Source organism: Stomoxys calcitrans, chromosome 5 (genome assembly GCF_963082655.1).
Source record: "Stomoxys calcitrans chromosome 5, idStoCalc2.1, whole genome shotgun sequence".
Lineage (NCBI taxonomy): Eukaryota > Metazoa > Arthropoda > Insecta > Diptera > Muscidae > Stomoxys > Stomoxys calcitrans.
Genome location: NC_081556.1, coordinates 82,011,374 through 82,030,894, shown reverse-complemented (window position 1 = coordinate 82,030,894; position 19,521 = coordinate 82,011,374). Strand labels below are relative to the sequence as shown.

The 19,521-nt window shown below is 39.2% G+C and overlaps 1 protein-coding gene across 1 annotated transcript; it reads left to right on the top strand.

Annotated features, from left to right (window-relative positions):
• The first annotated feature begins 9,128 nt into the window (after window positions 1–9,128).
• Window positions 9,129–16,985, top strand: LOC106088446 (uncharacterized). Its single transcript, XM_013253970.2, has 3 exons — window positions 9,129–10,466; window positions 16,062–16,263; window positions 16,320–16,985. Exons 1-3 carry the CDS (start codon window positions 9,231–9,233, stop codon window positions 16,673–16,675), a joined length of 1,794 nt encoding a protein of 597 aa, XP_013109424.2. The 5' UTR covers window positions 9,129–9,230; the 3' UTR covers window positions 16,676–16,985.
• Window positions 16,986–19,521: the final 2,536 nt, after the last annotated feature.

The following is a 19,521-nucleotide window of genomic DNA, read 5'->3' as shown; positions in this document are numbered from 1 at the left end:
TTTGGATATAGCTGCCATATAAACCGATCTCTTGATTTAAGGTCTTGCGACCATAAAAGGCGCATTTACTGTCCGCTGACGCCGAAATTTGGGACAGTGGGTTGTGTTAGGCCCTTCGACATCCTTCCTTAATTTGGCTCAGATGGGTTCTGGTTTGGATATAGCTGCCATATAGACCGATCTCTCGATTTAGGGTTTTGGGCCCATAAAAGGCGCATTTATTGTCCGATTTCGCCGAAGTTTGGGACAGTTAGTTAAGTTAAACTCCTAGACATACTTCTACAATATGGCTCAGACCGGTACAGATTTGGATATATCTGCCATATAGACCGATCTCTCGATTTTAGATTTTGGGCCCATAAAAGGCGCATTTATTCGCCGATGACACCGAAATTGGGAACGGTGAGTTGAGTTAGGCCTTTCGACATCTTTCTTCAATTTGGCCCAAATCGGTCCAGATGTGGATATAGCTGCCATATAGACCGATCTCTCGATTTAAGGTTTTGGGCCCATAAAAGGCGCATTTATTGTCCGATGTGGCCGAAAATTGGGACAGTGTGTTATGTTAAGCCCCTCAACATCCTTCTTCGATTTGGGCCAGATTGGTTGTGATTTGGATATAGCTGCCATATAGACCGATGTCTCGATTTGAGGTGTTGTTCTCATAAAAGGCGCATTTATTGTCTGATGACGCCGAAATTTCGGACGGTGAGTTGTGTTAGGCTTTTCCCCATCCTTCTTCAATTTGGCCCAGATCGGTCCAGATTTGAATATAGCTGCCATTTAGGCCGATATCTCGATTTAAAGTTTTGGGCCCATAAAAAGCGAATTTATTGTCCGATGTCGCCGAAATTTGGGACAGTGGGTTGTGGTAGGCCCTTCGGCATTCTTCTTCAATTTGGCTCAGATCGGTCCAGATGTAGATATAGCTGCCATATAGACCGATCTCTCGATTTAAGGTTTTGGGGCCATATAAGGCGCATTTATTGGCCGATGACGCCGAAATTTGGGACAGTGGGTTGTGGTAGGCCCTTCGGCATTCTTCTTCAATTTGGCTCAGATCGGTCCAGATGTAGATATAGCTGCCATATAGACCGATATCTCGATTTAAAGTCTTGGCCCCATAAAAGGCGCATTTATAATCCGATTTCACTGAAATTTGTCACATTGACTCTTGTTTTCGACTTTTCGAAATCCGTGTCGACATCCGTGTCGTTTATGGTTCAAATCGGTTTATTTTAAGATATAGCTACTTAAAAGACCAATATTTTGTTATACAAAATTGAACAATGACTAGTACTTATAAGTATTTGGTCCAAATCGGAACATATTTCGATATAGCTGCTATATGTATGCATTTTTCACCAGATTTTGACGAAAGGTGGTTTACATATATACCCGATGAGGTGGGTATCCAAAGTTCGGCCCGGCCGAACTTAACACCTTTTTTCTTGTTTTTAGTTGTCTCTGACATTGGGAAGAAATTACAGCGACTAGAGAACTGTGTAACAGGGAACGGTGTGATAGCATAACTCTAGGAATTGGGTATTGGAGGATGATTTCAGGGCTACTACAATATTCAAATCCCATAGTTCTATAGAAGAGTTAATATATTTCTTCTATTCTATTTATTTCGAAGTTCAAGAGCAACTACTTTCAGTTATTGAATTAACATACACATACTTTAAAATCAATCAATCTTTCGAAATATAATGACCCCACAGTATAACCAATAGTATACCCATAGTATTGTCAATTCATCCACATGAATAAATCATATAGCATAATCAATTTAAGAAATGCCACCTACTCTATGATTCGTGGTTTAATAGATAATTTGCAACTTGAATAATGAACTGAACGTTTACTTAGCACACACATATGTATATAAAAGTATCGTAAAACCTGATTATTTGCCTTAATAATTTATTCATAAGAGAACACATAATCTCATACCCAAAGGAGAAGTATTCCTTACATTCTTTTCATTATAAATGTCAGCTAGTAAGCATCAAGCAATCACCCACATATTGATGTCTTTGTTCAAGATTTTCCCTGGAATGGTTCCAGCCTTGCCAAGTATGTAGTTAAAGTTATATGGCTAGACAATATCCTACATGAATACCAAGTAGCACAGAGCAGTGTTGTAAGAGGAGAACAAAGGATAAGAAGATTTCGAAAAGTAAGAAATGTCATAAAAGACTGAATGGTATTTGCAATCCGTGAGTATTTAAATACTGTTTCAAAATTGTGAAAGTGAGATGACAATGAAGACTTCATAACGCGATGTTTAAATCGAAATTATGAAATTAGTATACACCCATCCTATGATGGCCTGATCCAATGTTAAATTATATACAACACATAATTTATGAAAAAAGTTCCCTTCAAAAGAATAGAAAATCAAATTTCTTATTTCTATTTCCTTTCAAAAGGTTTTCACAAAAATTATATTAAAATTAATGAATTTATTTATTTTATATTACTTTAATTGATAGCGTCATCATTACACTTTTACCAAATACTCTTCTTTACAACAGTTAAAGCTGCAATGCGACAAAATTACAAAATCATCATTTAATGTTGAAGTGAACTGCAACACTTTTAGGACAGATTAAATTGACGACAATTCATTTTATATTCAAATCCAGAAACTTGGCAATCAAAATAAATCTAAGTTTAACAGAGACAAAAAGTCATTCATCATCATTATACACCAAATAATCCTAAAACAAATGAGTCCAAATGCTAATGTTAATGGTCCTCTAAAAGAACTCACAATGATGAATAATAAATTTTGACCATGAATGACAGCTGGCAAATGATTATGCAACAGTAACATGAGACACATTGATGGTGTAACAATGCTGAACAGAAAGAGCAGAGTTTCACAAAAAAATGGACAGTTCTATATAAATTCCTTCATAGATGAAAATTATAGTATTCCTTATCTTGATATTTTTATAATCCTCATCGTCTGTTGAAATCACGGTGGATCGATGGCGATTACAAATAACAATAACGGTTCGCATATTGGGATGACTTACTTAACACAAAGTTCCAATTCAAACGACCATATTTTATTGCGCGAACAATTTTTTAGTGATCTTAATGGAAAAAATGTGTGGAAGCTCCCATATAAATCGATCCCTCTATTTTACTTGTTGAGCCTCTAAAGGGCGCAATTCTTACTCAAAAAGGATGAAATTTTACACAATTTTTTGTAGGCAGTTTTGAGTACTGTCCAGCAAAAAAAGAAATTTGAAAACCGTACCACAAATGAAGATTTGACAAAAGCAAATGCTATCAATAAAACAAATATCAAGCAGTTGTTCCGGGGTGACTATGAGTGCCATACGGATTGGAACTCGGAGCTCCGATTTGTGTGGGGTTTATAGGCATCACGAGAAGCTCAGCTGAGAGCTACCGGTTGCGGATAGTGGAATGATTCGTAGCAGAGTAGCTGCAATTGCTGTCGCGGACAATCAGCGATATCGAGTGGAGAGTCTAAGTGCCTGTGATGCTGATTTGGCAGGTACCCCAATGTAAGCTCAATAAAACTTCATGTCAGCCACCCTGTGTATGACGCTTAAAAATCACCCTTTACAGTTTCTCTCTCTCTCTCTCTTTATAGGTCGTGCGATGCTATTAACGTTGCATTCTGTCCTCGGATATTCCGCAAAAACGTGTGTCAGGTTCTTACTCTCTCACAAATACCTTTAATTTGAGTCGCCTATGGTCCCGATAGGTATAATTGTCGGGGCAGAGGATTTAGGGTGCACTCCGACCCTCTAGAATCTCTTTGCCAAATTTAAATATTAGTTTCGAATTCTACTTCTTAATACCTTTCATGTATCGACAATATAGAGACATTGTTCAAACTTTGCCAGCAGTTACTGTAATTATGGCTGTCGTTTGCATTACGGGACACATTGGACTACGAGCGCACCTATTCAAATTAGGTGCGAAAAACAATGGCCGGCTTTCGCGGCTAACAGACTCCGGCACAAGTAAAAGCGTGTAAAGTTCGACTGGGCCGAATCCTATATACCCGTGGATCGCATTTGTCAAGTTCTTTGCCCGAAATTTTTTTTGGGACAAACAAAGGATAATGGATAAGAATTTCTATGCCATTAAAGCTATATCAGGTTAGGGACCGATTCGGACCATACTTGGTTTGGATGTTAGCGACTATTGTAGAAGTCATTGTGCAATTTCAGCCAAATCGGATAAGATTTGCGCCCTATAATGGCATAAGAAGTAAAATCGGGAGATCGGGCGCCCTCTATAGAGGCTCGTAAGTCAAGGTCCAGGATCGGTTTATATGACAGCTATAAAAAAGCATAGATCGATATGACTCAAAGTATGTAATCGTGCAAAATTTCAAAGGCCTTGCTTTATTGCTTCAAAAGTTAGCGTGCTTTCGACAGACGGGCGAACAAGGCTAAATCGTCTTAGAAAGTCAAGACGATCAAGAATACGTATACTTTGTTGGATCTTAGGTCAATATTTCGATGTTTTACAAATGGAATGAAATTAGTATGCCCCCATCTAATTGTGGACGATATAAAATAATAGTTGGGGATAGTAGGCTACTTCAATCAATAAATAGAACCAAAATCGAAGTCATACGAATACCTAGAAGAATAGACCAGCCAACGATTTTTTTAAAATACTAATTCTATTATGCGATAAGGCTACGTTTTCTACATCTATTTGTCTTCTAAGTACATATATGTTGTGTAAACATTTAATACATACATGTTCTTCAATTCATTGGCACTGGGCTGGATATATGCCAAAAATTCGTAATGGTCACAAATAAAAATTTCGGTTTAAGGGAAACATATCCACATACGATTATGTGTATTAAACTGCATGTTTCATCCATAAACATACAGATTTCACACAAAGAGTAATTCGTCATGGCCTTCCCTTAAATGGCAATCCATCAATCATCAATTGATGGGATGGACATGTCAATAAAAGAATGTCATCCCATTTACTTATTTGTACACAATCCAATCAAGCAATTACACGATGTAAACGTTTTAACTACGAAATATGAGTGTGTGTGTGTTAAAATAAACACTCTTCGTGTATTTGACCAACTACATATGAAATTGTATTGCAAGCATTATGTTGTTGTTTTTACAATTATCCCTGAAGCATGCAATAATATGAGTGTGTACACAAGTACGGACTACAAATACTTCAACATTACCGATAAATTGTATATGCTCTCATTGAATGGATAAGGAAATGCGTCTTTAGTAAATTTTTGACATAGTTCTGCTGCATTCGTCCTTCAGGAAATGAAGAAAATGAGGTAAGTGCTTGTGTTAAAAGAACATTTTTCAATGGTTGTTTTACATATATTGATTGAAGAGTATAGGAACACTAGCTGAACCGGGCCCGCTCCGCTGCGCCCTCTTTAACTTTATATGGAACAAAATTATCCTTTGAATATTTATTTTCGACATTTAAAGAGCTTTTAGTGAAATACCATGCTACGAAAATTGCGGTGTATATCGCTTGACTAACAGTATAACAATACAAATGCCTTTATCTGAATACCATATGATCTTTATTGGTCAATGAATACGCTCGGAGGGTTTAGGGTCATTAATGTTTGGGTGTTAGATATACTCTTCTTAAAAGTCTGTATTTCAGCCCGATATTGTCATGATACCCGATTTAGGGGTGTTTTCGGGTGTGAGGTGCTCCCATAGACACTTGGCCCTGAAAAATATCAGCATCGTGTTCTTCTCTCAAATACCATTTATTTAAACCCCATATTACCATTGTTTAAGGGGAGTTTATAAGATGAGGCGTCCTCAAACACTTGACCCCAAAATTTTTACTCTTTGGGGGTTGTTTTGGGAAAGGTGCGGTGCCCCAAATTCATGGACCCAAATTTGGCTAACAGATTCGTATTCTATTTCCAAATACTTTAATTTGATATTGATATTTAATTTTCATATTGCGATGGTCAGCAAATAATTGCTGTTTGTGGGATGTTTTGGGGCAGGGGTAGACCCCAGAAAATTGATCCCGAAAGTGGGTATCAATATCGTACTCTTCGTCCCATATTGACGTGGTCGATAAGTATGTCCAATTTGGGGGTGTTTTGGGGAGTGGGATGGTCCCCAAACACTTAGCCCTGAAAATATATCTGCATTGTGCTCTACTCTCAAACATCATTTATTTGAACCTTATATCGCCATTGGCCTCAAAATTGGATTTCAAATTATTTTCCTAATCTCAAATACCTTTCATTTAAACTCCTTATTGCAAAAGTCAACAAATATCTCCAGTTTGGGGCCTAAAAACTATCAATATCGATATACACTCCCTTTAAGACCCAAATTGTCATGGTGAGCAAATGCGTCCTATTTGGGGAGTTGTTAAGGGTGGAAAGTCCCCTAGGCAGTTGGTCCCGAATGTTGATATCAGATTCGTGGTCTACTCCCAAATGTCTTTCCTTGGAGCCCCATACAGACATAGTCGGCAAACATGACCGGTTTGGGGGATGGGGCGGCCGTTCAGCGACTTGTCCTTGAAAATATATATCAAATTCATGTTTTGCTCTAAAATACCTCTTATTACAGCTCCATATTGGAATAGTCAGTTCCAACGTCCTATATGGGTGGTGTTATGGGGGTGGGGTGGCCCCATAGACACTTTTCCCGAATATTGATATCAGATTCGTGCTTTACTCCCAAAGAGCTTTCATTTGAGCCCCACATTGCTAAGGTTGTAAATTTGTCCTCATTGGGGGATGTTTTTGGAGAGAGGCGGCCCCCAAACACTTGGTCCCATATTTGGATATCAGATTCGTAATTTGCATTCAAATACCTTTTCTTATAGAGGCCCAATATTCCCATGGTCAATAAATAAGTCCTGTTTGGGGGGTGTTTTGGGGAAGGGGTGGACCCCCAGAAACTTGGGTCCACATTTGGATATCAAGTTCGTATTCTACTCGTAAATACCTTTCATTTGAGTCCCATATTGCCATGGTCGGTAAATATGTCCGATTTAGGGGTGTTTTGGAGGTTGGGGTGGTCCTCCTAACACTTGGTCCGACAATTGGATATCAGATACGTTTTCTTATCCTAAATACCTTTCATTTGATCCCAAATATCGCTGTAATTGGTCTAAATACATATTTGGTAGGCCGTCTGGGGGTGGGACGGCCCCCTAAGTACCCCATCCGAAATTTGGATACCAAAGTTTCATTTTTAGGTTACTATAAGAGAGCACACAAAATTTCACAAAAAATCGCACCACCCATCACCGAGATCTGACATTTCTGAAAATTAGGATAAGGGGAAGGTCGTTTCGAACCACGTGGAAGGCAATCAAAGAATGGCGAGGAACAAGGTGACCGATAAGCCGACCAGTAATGGACCTCAGATGATCACCGATCGTGCTACCGATTTAGTGAACCCTCCTGTATGCCAGCGTCTTGATAAGCTAGGAAGAAAACCAAAACAAAAATAACTTGTGGACGAGCGTTTCGGGGACAAGGACGATAAGTCAAGACCTGGGGCTGAAGAATCATAACCCCGAATCTCAACCTTGATTAAAGTCATTGCAACGTCAGGTCGTTGACGTCTCGTTGTGTGACCTAGAAGGCAGGCGCCAAGAGCTAGTCTATGATCTGACTGGTTGTTATTCCCTCCACCATCGGATGGAGGGTATACTAATTTCGTCATACTGTTTGTAACTACTCGAAATATTCGTCTAAGACCCCATAAAGTATATATATTCTTGATCGTCGTGACATTTTATGTCGATCTAGCCATGTCCGTTCGTCCGTCGGTCTGTAGAAAGCACGCTAACTTCCGAAGGAGTAAAGCTAGCCACTTGAAATTTTGCACAAATACTTCTTATTAGTGTAGGTCGGTTGGTATTGTAAATGTGCCGTATCGGTCCATGGTTTGATATAGCTGCCATATAAACCGATCTTGAGTCTTGACTTCTTGAGCCTCTAGAGTGCGCAATTCTTATCCGATTGGAATGAAATTTTGCACGACGTGTTTTGTTATGATATCCAACAACTGTGTCAAGTATGGCTCAAATCGGTCCATAACCTGATATAGCTGTCATATAAACCGATCTGGGGTCTTGACTTCTTGAGCCTCTAGAGTGCGCAATTCTTATCCGATGGAATGAAATATTGCACGACGTGTTTTGTTATGATATCCAACAACTGTGTCAAGTATGGTTCAAATTGGCCCATAACCTGATATAGCTGTCATATAAACCGATTTTGGGTCAATTCCTATCCGATTTGACTGAAATTTTGCATGACGTATTTTATTCTTACTTTCAACAACTGTGTCAAATAAGGTTCAAATCGGATCATAACCTGATATAGCTGCCATATAAACAGATCTCGGATCTTGACTTCTTGAGCCTCTAGAGGTCGCAATTATTATCCGATTTGCCTGAAATTGTGTACGGATCCTCTCATGACCATCAACATACGTGTTTATTATGAATCGGTCTATAGCCCGATACAGCTCCCATATAAATCGATCTCTCTATTTTACTTCTTGAGCCCCCAAAGGGCGCAATTCTTATTCGAATTGGCTGATATTTTACACAGGTCTCCAACATATAATTTAATTGTGGTCCAAACCAATATCTTATATCGATATCACATCTTGATATCGCTCTAATAGCAGAGCATATCTTTTCTTATATCCTTTTTGCCTAAGAAAAGATGCCGGGAAAAGAACTCGACATATGCGATCCACGGTGGAGGGTATATAAGAATTGGCCCGGCCGAACTTAGCACGCTTTTACTTGTTTATCTTGTGGTTTCTTCTCTTCCTTCCTGTTTCCGATCTGCTGATTTAATCTCTACCTGTATTGTTCTTCTTCTTTTCTTGCTAGGTTGAATATAAATTACCTAAGATGTGCCAGTAAAGTTACGCGGCTTTCAACATAACCTAACCCTATCCGGATTTTGTTGCAATCAGATAAAAGTCGTTAAGTTGTAGTCAATTATTTAGGACTATTATACTGCTATTGGGCCAATACCGTCATGCTGAATTTGATTTTTTGAGTTTACTATCAAACTATATTTTTAGTTGCCTGGATAAAAATTCTAACATTTTTGACACAGCAGTTGTCTGCTTGAAATATCCAAAAAAGAGAAGAATATTTTTTACAATTGCTATAAATAAAACATAAAACACTAATACGAACTTTGAATCGAAATGCCCTCAGCAATGCGTAACCCATCGACGATATCCAAACGTTTCTCATCAAAACTATACCAACCATCCAAAATCAATACGGCGCTATTATCCCCATCATCATCAACGAAGTCCATATCGTCCCAAGATTCATCTTTTACACACCATGAGAATAACTCTATATATCAGAGATTTGATGAAAGTAAAACAGAATCTTATAACAATAAAGAATCTGAGCATAATAATGAACCTATAGTTTTGGAACCGTCGATTGATATTTTGGAAAAATTCATTTCCTTACCTGATTTGGATGATATCTCTGATGACGAATATGTTTTTTCTAGCAATGGAGAAGAAACGGAAGAAGATCATGTTGAAATTTCGGATGATATCTTATTAGGCGAAATACCTCCTCCTGGAGCTTTAGAGCCGATTATAGATATTGCCAGTAAGCCAGGCCTTAAAGGTTTCTTTGCTGATCCCTTAACGGGAACTAGATTACCCTCAATACCATCGGTGTCAATTAAAGAACCATATGATACAGCACTCACATCATCACAAGTGGACAGCGGTGAAATCAGTTTTGAGGAGATTCTATCAGCTGAAATTAATTTAGAATTGAATTTAATGCCAGATATATTTGAAAAGGAGGATAATGAGGACTTTGATAAATACCAAGAGGAAGACCAAACTCTTAATGAACTACTAGCAATGGAATTGTTTAAAGAGCTGCCTTTATATGATAGCAGCAACGCTGGAGAACTTTTAGTCAAAGAGGAAGAAGCGAAACATTTACGTCAGCCCATCATAGAATTGCTTGATCACCTCATCCACCAGGCAGTTGAGTTTACCGAAAATATAAGTCCCAGAACTTTTTTACGAAAGCGTTTAGTCAAACGCCAGCTTATGTTGGAACTTTTCCAAAAAACCAAAGAATTAGAAATCAAACAGAATGAGCAATCTTTTCTGAATCTTAAAGTTGTGGAATATTTTCGACATAAACAAGTTATTCGCCCCATCTTGCCGGATAGTAAGAAAAACGCCCAACGAGATGCTCAAAAATATTCAGAAGCTATTCAACGCTTAGAGCATATGCTAGCTAAAGAAAACAATGTAAGAGCACTGACTCAGAAGAGGAAACAAGTTTTAGAAGATGAACTGAGGGAAACTGCAGCCAAAGGCCAAAGTGCAGTTTGCGAGTTTGAAGATTTAATCAAAATGCATTTAATGAGCGATTCTCGTCCAAAATTCAATGCGGTAAGATAAGTATTGTAGAACAATTAAAAATGGCTTTTAGTTTGCTCGAGCTTTGTATAACCTCCACCATGGATATCCCGCAAATCTTATGTGGGCTTTATATGAATTGGTTTCCCCCAAGACTTTACTAGAAGGTGGTAAAGAGTTAGCTCCATCAAAATCAGATAGAAACTTTGGATGGTTGTGTGGTATGACATTGGACTCTGGACAGCTGCGTGCAGGATGATGAAGAGAGTACATGGTACCGGGACGGTGTTGATCTCTGGAGCAAGGAGAAGTGCCCCGAGAGTGGCCATACCAAAAAAAGGATATTTGATAAGAATTGCTTTGTTATTGGAGCTTAATCAGATTATGAAAATTGTTGCCCGATTCAGACCATATTTGGCATGTATTTTAGAAGTCAACGAAAAAGTTGCTGTCCAAAATGTAAGCCAAATCAGCTTCAAATAATGGTTGGTGTATCTCTAGTAGGTTTCATTTTTATACCCTCCACCATAGGATGGGGGTATACTAATTTCGTTATTCGGTTTGTAACTCCTCGAAGTATTCCTCTCAGACCCCATAAAGTATATATATTCCGTCTGTCTGTCGAAAGCACGTTAACTTTCGAAGGAGTAAAGCTAGCAGCTTAAAATTTTGGACAAAAACTTCTTGTAGGTGTAGGTCAGTTGGGATTGTAAACGGGTCATATCAGTCCATGTTTTGATATAGCTGCCATATAAACTGATATTTGATCTTGACTACTTGACCCACTAGAGGGCGCAATTTTTATCCGATTTGGATGAAATTTTGCATGCTTCGCTGTGACTCTCATGAGGTGTTTTGTTATGATTTTCAACAACTTTGCTACGTATGATTGAAATTGATCCATAACCTGATATAACTGTAATGGGAGGCCACCGTAGCGCAGAGGTTAGCACGTCCGCCTATGACGCTGAACGCCTGAGTTCGAATCCTGGCGAGACCATCAGAAAACATTTTCAGCGTTGGTTTTCCCCTCCTATATGGGCAACATTTGTGAGGTACTATGCCATGTAAAACTTCTCTCCAAAGAGGTGTTGTACTGCAGCACGCCGTTCGGACTCGGCTATAAAAAGAAGGCCCCTTATCATTGGGCTTTAACTTGAATCGGACAGCACTCATTGATGTGTGAGAAGTTTGCTCCTGTTCCTTAGTGGAATGTTCATGGGCAAAATTTGCAGATATAGCTGTCATATAAACTAAACTGGGGTCCTGACTTCTTGAGCCTCTACAGGGCGCAATTCCTATTCGGTTTAGCTAAATTTGCACGACGTGTTTCTTCATGACTTCCAATAACTGTGTCAAGTTAGGTTCAAATCGGCCAATAACCTGATATAGCTGCCATATAAACCGATCTTGAATCTTTATTTTTTGAGCCAATAGAGGACGTAATTCTTATTCGATTTGGCTGAAATTTTGCATGAGCTGTATTGTTATGATTTCCAACAACTCTGGCAAGTATGGGTGAAATCGGGGAATAACTTGATATAGCTGTCATGTGAACCGATCTGTGGGTCTTTACTTCTTGAGTCTTTAGAGGGCGCAAATCCTATCCGATTTCGCTGAAATTTTGCATTACGTGTTTCGTTATGACTTTCAACATAACCATAACCTGATATAGCTGCCATTTAAACCGATCTGGGATCATGATTTCTTGAGCCTCTAAAGGATGCTATTATTTTCTGAATGGGTGAATTTTTGTACAACGGCTTCTCCCGTGACCTTCAACATTTGTGTCAAATCGTCTGAATCGTCTATTGCGTCTATAGGTCTGATTCGTCTATAGCCTGATACAGTGCCCCCATAAAACGATCTCCCTATTTTATTTTTTGAGCCCCTAAAGGGCGCAATTCTAATTCTTATGGTCCAAAAAGGACCAGACAAATGCGATCCATGGTGCAGGGTATATAAGTTTCGGCCCGGCTGAACTTAGCACGTTTTTACTTTTTCGATTGTATAAAATTTTCGATCATTAGCTCATCTCGTCGTCGTCGATATTATATCTTAGCCATTTCACCACTTCTTTAATTGCAAGACTCCGCTTGATACTGCAGTGGTCTGGTAACCTTCTTGATATGAGCATTCCAAAGTCTTAAGAGTACAACCCCAAGCTCACTTGGTCATCTAGTTTGGAACCATCCGTATAGGGATATAGAAGTTACAATCGGTTCTATGAGGAATAGTGATACAGTAATTCTTATCAAAAGCGGCTCAAGCAATGTGTTATTCACACTGCCAGGAATATCGGGTATAGTATTAAGGATAGGTTAGGTTAGGTAAGAGTGGCAATCCTTTACAGACTCACTTAGACAATTTTAAGTCCATTGTGTTACCACAGAAGCGACAGACCAAGGCTTCTGGCGGGAATCGAACCCACGACCCCTGCACTGGTAATCCAAGCACGCTACCAACTCGGCTACCGGGGCGCCTCAACACGGCTCAACGGAATAACACAGTGTCCATAGGCGCCGGATGACTAAAGAGAAAACTCCCTTAGCCTCACAGTAGTGGTCGCAGCCATTTGAATAACCACAATGTCCAAAAGCAGTAGGTGTGGCATTTTTTTGTCCTTGCCAAAATTGTCTATAGGATCCCTATAAATGACTCTTGATCAATGGATGCCAAATTAATGAAATCGTGCAAATTAAATGAAATCGGATAAAGCACATTCCAATAAGTCAAAACTGGAAAATTGATATGAGAGCTACATATAGGGTTTTTAAATAAAAGCGCTCCAAAAGTCTACAAATTCTTTATTCCTGTGAAAATACGTTCGTTGTCATTATGTATGGAACTCGATTTCTTTTGCATGGCCACCACGGGCACGATTGCCAAAGTCCAAACGTAGAACCCAATTTACGACGGTTTTCAAGCATAATTCCGATACTGCTGCAATTTCACGTTCGCTATTCGTTGTTGGTTTCCAAAAAATTTTTTGTTACATACGCTATGTGGCTTGTGACGCCCTCGTGTTGGAACGACATATCCTTCAAGTCCATATCATCCAATTGGGGCCAAAAATATTATGTTATCTTTGAACGGTAGCGATTCACATTCACAGTAACGTGCCGGTCTTGATCATCACGGAAGAAGTAAGGCCCAATGACGCCACCGGCCCATAAACCGCACCAATAACGCATATTTTGCTAATTGACGAAGCCATTCAGCCAGAAATGGGCCCCATCGTAGCGCTCTTAAGGTTAAGGCTACTGACTCCGATTTTCGGTTATTGGCTCGTATATCTGGCAAACCTTACAAAAGAGAAACGTTCAAAGAGAGGCAAAAATGTGGCGTCGTTACCTGTTCATATCGGTCTACTTTTGTAGCGTCCCCGTTTAAAAACCCTTTATATCGAAATATATTTCAACTTTTTTATTTTCATATTCAAGCTTTTTGCCTGTAAGGGCGAAGATCATTAAATTTCATAATTCGTCTTTCGTTAGAAGACTTATCAACCATATTATGTATGATGGCTTCAATGGCCGTGCGTTGGTATGTTGTATTTGAATCGTATTTGTTGCGAAAAACGCCTTTATGATACAATTACCACATTAACCACGCTCGACAACCCTGTCCGTAAGCTGTACTTTTCAAAATGCATGTGTTTTCGTGTGATGACAGATTTTTTGTCTGCGGCAATTGCACTTCTTCCATGGTGTTGGAAGTTGTATTGATAGCTTTGAACGCTTGACAACGGCAACGGCTCTCGCTGTTGCTCCGCATGTCCAGCTTCGAATCCCGGCAGGACTCTGTCGAATTTTTTCATTTTCAAGTTTTTGCCTGTTGGGGCGAAGATCATTAAATTTCACAATTTTTGTTTGTTTCTCTTTCGAAACGAGCTCAATGACTAAAAATTTGCAATTTTTAGATTAGGTAATAAGAATATCAGTGTTTTGAGTGTGATTAGGTTAGTAGAAATATACCCCTTACACTACTTTCTATGGTTACTACTTTAAGTGACAGTTTAAATATTTTTCTATACCCACCACCGAAGGATGGGGGTATATTCATTTTGTCATTCCGTTTGCAACACATCAAAATATCCATTTCCGACCCTATAAAGTACACATATTCTTGATCAGCGTAAAAATCTAAGACGATCTAGACATGTCCGTCCGTCTGTCTGTTAAAATCACGCTACAGTCTTTAAAAATATGGATATTGAGCTGAAATTTTGCACAGGCAGGTTAAGTTCGAAGATGGGCTATATCGGACTATATCTTGAAAAAGCCCCAATATAGACCGATCGGCCGATTTAGTGTCTTAAAACCCACATTTATTATCCAATTTTGCTGAAATTTGCGACAGTGAGTTGTGTTAGGCCCTTCGACATTATTCGTCATTTTGGCCCAGATCGGTAAAGATTTGGATATAGCTGCCATGTAGACCGATCCTCCGATCTAGGGTCTTAGACCCATAAAAAGCCACATTTATTATCCGATTTTGCTGACATTTAAGACAGTGAGTTGTGTTAGGCCCTTCGACATTCTTCATCAATTTGGCTCAGATCGGTCCAGATTTGGATATAGCTGCCATATAGACCTATCCTCTGATTTAGGGTCTTAGGCCCATAAAAGCCACATTTACTATCCGATTTTGCTGAAATTTGGGACAGTGAGTTGTGTTAGGCCCTTCGACATTATTCGTCATTTTGGCTCAGATCGGTAAAGATTTGGATATAGCTGCCATGTAGACCGATCCTCCGATTTAGGGTCTTAGGCCCATAAAAAGCCACATTAATTATCCGATTTTGCTGAAATTTGGGACAGTGAGTTGTGTTAGACCCTTCGACATCCTTCTTCAATTTGGCTCAGATCGGTCTATATTTGGATATAGCTGCCATATAGAGCGATCTCTCGATTTAAGGTTTTGGGCCCATAAAAAGTGCATTTATTGTCCGATGTCACCGAAATTTGGGACAGTGAGTTAAGTTTAGCCCCTCGACATACCTCTGCAGTATGGCATAGATCAGTCCAAATTTGGATATAGCTGCTATATAGACCATACTCTCGATTTAAAGTTTTGGGCCCATAAAAAGCGCATTTATTGTCCGGTGTCGTCGAAATTTGGGACAGTGAGTTATGTTAGTCCTCTCGACATCCTTCTTCAATTTGGTCCAGTTCGTTCCAGTTTTGAATATAGATGCCATACAGACCTATATCTCAGTTTAAGGTCTTGGCCCTATGAAAGGCGCATTTATAATCTGATTTCACTGAAATTTGACAAAGTGACTTATTTTAGGCTTTTCGACATCCATGTCGTATATGGTTCACGTCGGTTTATTGTTAGATATAGCTAATTTAAAGACCAATATTTTGTTATACACAATTGAACAAAGACTACTACATATTAGCATTTGGTCCAATTCAGAACATATTTAGTTATAGCTGCTATGGGGCATAAGGTATGCATTTTTCACCGGATTTTGACGAAAGGTGGTTTACATATATATCCGAGGTGGTGGGTATCCAAAGTTCGGCCCGGCCGAACTTAATGCCTTTTTACTTGTTATGATTCATTCTTCTTGGAGTAATTCAAAGCTCATAACTCAAGCTGAATGTTTTATTTTTGCAGCTGATTGAAAGACTATTGATTCGAATGTCCAAGTGTAGGCAAGAAATTAACGAGGGACGGTATATACTGCTCATGAAATTGCATACTGAAGCCAGTCTAAACAAGAAACTATCAAAAATTGAAGACTTGGGAAATGGTGTGACTATGAATAGTTTGAATAACCTAGAAAACGAAACACAAATATTGAGCAAGAAAATTGGAGGTATGTTTAATATCACATGACTAATGGTCATATACTAACACACTTTTTTGTTGTAGAAAAAAACTGCGACTTATTTAAACTCTATACGCGTTTTAGCACTGACGTTCACATGCTGAACCACTTTAAGGAGAAGCAGAATATGTTACGCATTTCAGTCGCGGCTCAGCGTCTAGCTCTAGAAAAACTGAAGGGCCAGAAGCAATCCTTGCGCCGAAAAATGTGCCAAATGAAAGTCAAAGGCATGGGAATAAGGGAACAATTCAATGATTTAAGTTTTAAAGCTGGTCTTTTGGATAAGCCAGCTTTAATGTGGGATTACGATCAGACGTGTGTAAAGGTGGATGAACTTCGAAATATCATTACAGGACTTGGGAAACAAATTGAGAAATTAAAACAAAGAATTGAAGAATAGAGAAGGCTCGGGGCATTTATCCATAAAATGGTCCAGCAGTCCTTTTTTAATGATACTGTATGATGCACTTGTCGTTGATATATTTATGTTTATTTTATGTAATCTTACAATTATACTTGTTGCTCCAGGTGGTAATATGAAAAATACGTTATGGTATTTAAATGAATTAAATAAATAATATTTTAATGAAAAAAAGTAAAAGCGCGTTAAGTTCGGCCGGGCCGAATCTTATAAACCCTCCACCATGGATCTTATGTGACGTATTCTTTGTATGACTTATTCAAATATATAAGACCTACGTCAAGTTAAAGAGCGGTATGTGCCGTTCTTACCATAGTTGTTAGTAGAGTAATAATTACGCGCACCAGAGGCTCAGGAAGTCAAATGAGGAGATTGGTTTCTATGGCAGCTATTCGGGTTATGAACCGATTTAAAGCATACTTGGACCAGTAATTGAAAATCAAAACAAAATGTTACTTGCAAAATTTCAGCCAAATCGGATAAGAATTTCGTCCCCTAGAAGCTCAAGAAGTTAAATAATAGGTTACGGACTGATTTCGACCATACTCGATGCCGTTGTCGAAAGCTATACCAAAACACCACGTGCAAACTTTCAATCAAATCGGATGCTAATGGCGCTTTCTAGAGGCTCAGGAAGTCAAATCTGAAGGTCGGTTTATATGGCAGCTTTATCAAAACATGGACAGATTTGTTTACAATCCCAACCGACCTAACTTTACTCCTTTGAAAGTTAGCGTGCTTTTGACAGACAGAAGGGCGGACAGACTAGATCGACTTAAAATGGCGATCAAGAATATATGGGGTCTTAGACAAATATTTCGAGGTGTTACAAACGGAATGACGGAATAAGTATACCCCACCGGATGGTGGAGGGTATAAAAACAAACAAGTAAAAGCGTGCTAAGTTCGGACGGGTCGAATCTTGGGAACCCACCACCATGGATTCTGATAAAAATTTATACAAAATAAATCTAGTTGAAGAGCATTATTTTATTCTACTTACCAAACTTCTGTCAAACCAGCAAAAATTAAAGCTTCTAGGTACCAGAGACTGGTTTATATGGGAGCTAAATCAGGCTTAGAACGATTTGGAGCGTATTTGGCACATTTTTTGGAAGTCGTAACAGAACACCGCATGCAAAATTTCAGCCAAATCGGACAAAAATTGCGCTTTGTAAGGGCTCAAGAAGTCAAATCCGGAGATCGGTTTGTATGGGAACTATATCAGGTTAAAGACCGATTTGAACTGTACTTGGCACACTTGTTGGAAATCATAACAGAACACTACATGCAAAATCCGAAAAAATTGCGGCTTCCAGGGGCTCAAGAAGTCAAATCGGGAGATCGGTTTATACGGGAGTTAAATCAGGTTCTTGACCGATTTGGATTATACCCACCACCGAAGGATGGGGTATATTCATTTTGTCATTCCGTTTGCAACTCATTGAAATATCCATTTCCGACCCTATAAGGTATATATATTCTTGATCAGCGTAAAAATCTAACACGATCTAGCCATGTCCGTCGGTCTGTCTGTTGAATCACGCTACAGTCTTTTAAAATAGAGATATTAAGCAGAAACTTTGCACAGATTCCTTTTTTGTCCATAAGCTGGTAAAATTCGAAGATGGGTTATATCGGACTATATCTTGATATAGTCCCCATACAAAACGACCCGCCGATGCGCATAAAATGATGTCCGATTTTGGCAAAATTTGGAACAGTGAGTTGTATTAGGCCCCCCGACATCCTTCTTCAATTAGGCCCAGATCGGTTCAGATTTGGATTTAGCTGCCATATAGACCGATCTCTCGATTTTGGGTTTTGGACCCATAGAAGGCCACTTATTGTCCGATGTCGCCAATATTTGGGTAAGTGAGAAAAGTTAAGCCCCTCGACATACTTCTGCAATATGGCACAGATCGGTCCAAATTTGGATATAGCTGCCATATAGACCGATCTCTCCATTTAAGATTTTGGGCCCATAAAAGGCGCATTTATTGTCCGATGTCGCCGAAATTTGGGACAGTGAGTTGTGTAAGGCCCTTCGATATTACTCTTTAATTTGGTTCGGATCGGTCCAGATTTGAATTAGCTGCTATGTAGACCGATCCCTCGATTTAAGGTTTTGGCCCCTTAAAAGGCGCATTTATTGTCCGATGTCGCCGAAATTTGGGACAGTGAGTGACGTAAAGCCCCTCGACATGTTTCTGCAATTTGGCCTAGATCGATCAAGATTTGGATATAACTGCCATATAGACCGATCTCTCGATTTAAGATTTTGAGCCCATCAATGGAGCATTTATGGTCCAATGTCACCGAAATTTGAGACAGTAAGTTGTATTAGGCCCTTCGACTATGACATTATATAGCAATTATTTTTGAGGGGCAAGGATGAAGAATGCATTACGCATCATACAAATGTGTCTCTCACGGTATGCTAGGCTTCATTGCCACCAACGGTACCGGCAAAAAACATACCTGGTGTCACGCCGGTAGGTAATCGATTACATTGAGTCCATCTTTCCTATGGATCCCATCAATATAATATGCTTCAACTATGTGAAAGCACTTCAGTGGGGTGGGTCGACACTACCATCGTCTTCTTACCCCAGACATCACTGGTGCGACTGGATCAGGACCACTGGACGCAGCATGGCGCCACCTTCATCATACATAGAAAAAAATATTTTTCAGGTCGCCCTTGTATTTTCTTAGTTCAGACTTATAGACGTCCAAATCGTGTGATGACCTTGTGGCTTTTACCCAGTTAAACAGGTTTTTTGCAGTCCTTCCATAGGCCAACCCCTTGGCTTGGCTCTAGG

Excerpts from the sequence above, each read along its gene's own strand:
- LOC106088446 (XM_013253970.2), top strand. The coding sequence starts at position 9,231 with ATGCCCTCAGCAATGCGTAACCCATCGACGATATCCAAACGTTTCTCA. Across the intron at positions 10,467-16,061 it reads CTCGTCCAAAATTCAATGCG|CTGATTGAAAGACTATTGAT; the intron begins GTAAGATAAGTA and ends TTATTTTTGCAG. Across the intron at positions 16,264-16,319 it reads ATTGAGCAAGAAAATTGGAG|AAAAAAACTGCGACTTATTT; the intron begins GTATGTTTAATA and ends TTTTTGTTGTAG.